Source organism: Nyctereutes procyonoides, unplaced genomic scaffold (assembly GCF_905146905.1).
Source record: "Nyctereutes procyonoides isolate TBG_1078 unplaced genomic scaffold, NYPRO_anot_genome, whole genome shotgun sequence".
In the NCBI taxonomy this organism is placed as follows: domain Eukaryota; kingdom Metazoa; phylum Chordata; class Mammalia; order Carnivora; family Canidae; genus Nyctereutes; species Nyctereutes procyonoides.
The window spans coordinates 18,763,325-18,766,991 of NW_026575159.1; the positions used below are offsets into that span (position 1 = coordinate 18,763,325).

Consider the following 3,667-nt stretch of genomic DNA (forward strand, 5'->3'; position numbering starts at 1 on the left):
GAGAGAGAGAGGGAGACATAGACTCCCCAGTGAGCAGGGAGCCTGATGCAGGACTCCATCCCAGGATCCTGGGATCATGACCTAAACCAAAGGCAGATGCCTAACCAACTAAGCCACCCAGGCGCCCTGATTCCTTTTACTTCCTTTTAAAAGTAATTCTGGTTCCAAACCCTTTTTCCCTTTATGAGCTGGGGTTCCTCCATTAAAAGAAATTTCCCTATTCCATTGTTCGGTTACCCTGAGAGATTGTTTATACAGGAAAGGCAGGATAAATGCTTGATTTTTTTCCCTTTTATTTACTAAATTAAACAGATTAATTTATTTCCTTAGATATGACCATTTAAAAGTTATCACTAGGATATATTTGATGTATTTCCCTCTATTGCAATTATTACCTGATATATGTGCTGTTATATCTGATGTGTTTTGATATTGCAAATACATTTTCTGTGTTTTACTCAACAGCAGTTATTAATCTTACTGATGCTTAAATTGTCCCATCTCTGACCAACGGGAGCCTCTTGGTGTGGGCTCCTAAACCCTTTGGAGGTGAATCCTGTCATCTTTGATAACTTCTTTGCTCTCTGGTATGACAATATGCCTCAGACTTATCTTACATGCTTCCTGCTCCAGACCTGATAACCATTTTTACCTTTACTGGAGAGTTTAGTCTTTTATTTATTTTGGTCACTTATATATTTGGACTCAGTCCTATCCCTTTATTTTGTGCTTTCCATTTGACATTACGTATGCTTCTTCCCTTCATCCCTTTTTCTGTGTTTTAGTTTACATGGGGTTTCTTTTGGTCTCCCTTAAGTTTAACATACATTGTAACTAAACAAGTCTGAAGTTAAAATATGTTTCTAAACTCCTGAAAAGGGACGCCTGGGTGGCTCAACGGTTGGGTGCCTGCCTTCAGCTCAGGTCCTGATCCCAGGATCCCTGATTGAGTCCCGCATCCGGCTCCCTGCGAGGAGCCTGCTTCTCCCTCTGCCTGTGTCTCTGCCTCTCTGTCTCAGTCTGTGTCTCTCATGAATAAATAAATAAATCTTAAAAAAAAATAAAAATAAACTCCTGAAAAATACAAGGACCTTGGATTACTGTATCACTGTTGTCTCTCCTTTGACCTCACATGTTACTCTTGTTTGTTATTCATATTCAACCTTGTTTTTGTCTCAAATTAATCACCAGGGTTTAATTGAATAATTGACTTATTATTGACTTGCAAATGTCGGCTTAGATTTGTGCACTTTTTTTTTTAAGACCCATTTCCTTGTTTACTATTCTTTCTAGAATCTTCTTTCTGATTTCAATTTCCTTCCAGAGGAAACACGCACCTTAGTAACTTTTTTCAGTGACAGTTTGTTAATGATAAGCTCAGGTTTGCCTCCCTTTCTGTAGAAAGTCATTAGCTTGCCCTTAGGTCTCTGCCTCCCTGAGTTCCACTCCCTTCTGTTGCCTGGTTCTTGGGGACCCTCAGCACATGATGGCCAAGGAATTGCCATGCTTGCTTTGTCGTTACAGCCAGCGATCCATCCCAGAGACCCAGGAGCATCTGCTTCCTGACTGTTTTCCTGACAGGTCTTTGATTTTCCTGGCTATGATCATGAGCTTCTCTCTGAACTCATTGCTCAGCCTGAGGCTGAAATGTCCTGCTTGGCCAGGCAGAGGGGACCTGCCCTCCAGAAACCCTGGGGACAGTGTCACTGGAATGGCAATGTCAAGTATGAGAGAGGTGGCTCTCCAAGGAGGTGCCAGTGGGGGTGGGGGTGGGACCATAGCATCAGTCCACCATGATCATCATATTGGATCTAGTTACCATTATGGGGCAACAATTTTGTTACATGTGCCTTTCCTAAAAGTACATGAATAGTTTAGTATTCCTTCAGGCCAGCTTTAGGATCCATACAAAGGAACAACACCGTGTGGATTTGGTGTACCTTCCCTGTGTAGCCTCCCCAAGTGTCCATGCAAGGGGAGGAGCCCGGTGAGGGCTTGAGGCAGTCGGCTATGTGTATGCTTAAATAACCTTTCAGGAGAGAACAGCCATGAGCAGTGAGGTCAGCTGATGTTGGCAGGGTCCCCAGGATCCACCACAGCGCCCGAGTAGAAGCCCGAACTGAGTGTGGTCAGGACTCCGAGGGCTGCCCTGTCTGACCAGGGCTGGACCTTTCTCCAGGCTGGCTTCACACTGGAGCTCCCCACTGGGCTGGGTGAAAAGTTCTGAGCTGCACTGCAGTGGGAGGCTCTTCCATCCAATTTTCTCTCTTCTCTCCTCTCCCTTTACCATTGTCGAAGCAGCATCATGGTCTGGAGCCTTTCTCTGCCTACTCCTGCTCCCTCTACCTTTGGCGTCCACAACCGTTCCCTCCACCGGAGTGTCTCACACTGCTGACTTCATGTTTCCTGGAGGAGCTGCACTGAGTCAGGACCTGTTTGGCCACCGGTTGCTTTCTTGCTTTCTGTTGAAAAATCCTTTCCTGTCCCTCATTTTCTTTTTTTTTTTTTTTTTTTTTTTTTTTTTTTTTTTTTACAAGAGAACAAATCTACACCTTTATTTATTTACTTTTCATAAGTTTAAATCCTTGAGGGGTACAGCATCACGCGGATTCTGTGGCCAATGGCTTTCGCAGGAAGGTTGCTTCGGAATTTGGCACGAACCATGCCGCTGTTTCCATGAGCACGAGTTACTTTTCCCCAGATTACTCTGGTTTTGTTTGGTTTGCCACCAGGAGTTACTGTGTTGTTCTTTGCTTTGTAGACATAAGCACATCGCTTGCCGAGATAGAACTCCGTTTCATCTCGAGCATAAACACCTTCGATCTTAAGTAGAGCTGTGTGCTCCCTCTGGTTCCGGAGACCCCGTTTATAGCCGGCAAAAATGGCCTTGGACCAAAGCCTTCCAGACATAGTCGTCGCTTTAGGAGTCCTGTTCCCAGCAGGCCTCCACAGGCTCCAAGATGGCGGAAAGAGCTGTCCCTCATTTTCTAATGCCGCATCTACTTAAAGTGGAACAATAGATCTTATGAGAAGACAAAGGGGCATTTCAACCCTTGCTCAGAAGTTTCCTCTTGGAAGCTGTATTAGTCTACAGAAACAGAACCAGTAGGATGTGTGTGTGTGTGTGTGTGTGTGTGTACATATAGACATACACACATCCTATTGGTTAAGTATATAAAATTCTAGAGCAGGCCAGTAGGCTGGAGATCTAAGGATGGGCTGATACTACAGATCCAGTTTGAAGGCACTCTGCTGGCAGATGTCCCACTTCCCCAGGGGAATCTCAGTCTGTTTTCACCTAAGGCCTTCAACTGATTGGACAAGGCCCACCCACATTAGGAGGGTGAGGTGCTTGACTCAGTCTCCTGAATTAAATGTTAATCTTTTTTTTTAAAAAGATTTTTTATTTGTTAATGACACACACACACACACAGACACAGAGACACACACACACACACACACACACAGAGCACAGCAGAGGGAGAAGCAGGCTCCATGCAGGGAGCCCAACGTAGGACTCAATCCCAGGTCCCCAGGATCAGGCCCTAGGCTGAAGGTGGCACTAAACCACTGAGCCCTCCAGGCTGCCCTAATCTTTTAATTTTTTAAAAAGATTTATTTATTATTTATTTATTTATTTATTCATGAGAGACAGAGAGAGGCAGAG

At 44.5% G+C, this 3,667-nt stretch overlaps 1 protein-coding gene across 1 annotated transcript; it reads right to left on the reverse strand.

The window, feature by feature from the left end:
• Window positions 1-2,540: 2,540 nt before the first annotated feature.
• LOC129502561 (60S ribosomal protein L35a) lies at window positions 2,541-2,969 on the reverse strand. Its single transcript, XM_055314258.1, has one exon. The coding sequence runs from the start codon at window positions 2,908-2,910 to the stop codon at window positions 2,578-2,580; it is 333 nt and encodes a 110-aa protein (XP_055170233.1). The 5' UTR covers window positions 2,911-2,969; the 3' UTR covers window positions 2,541-2,577.
• Window positions 2,970-3,667: the final 698 nt, after the last annotated feature.

Coding starts and splice junctions, on each gene's coding strand:
- LOC129502561 (XM_055314258.1), bottom strand. CDS start 2,910: ATGTCTGGAAGGCTTTGGTCCAAGGCCATTTTTGCCGGCTATAAACGG.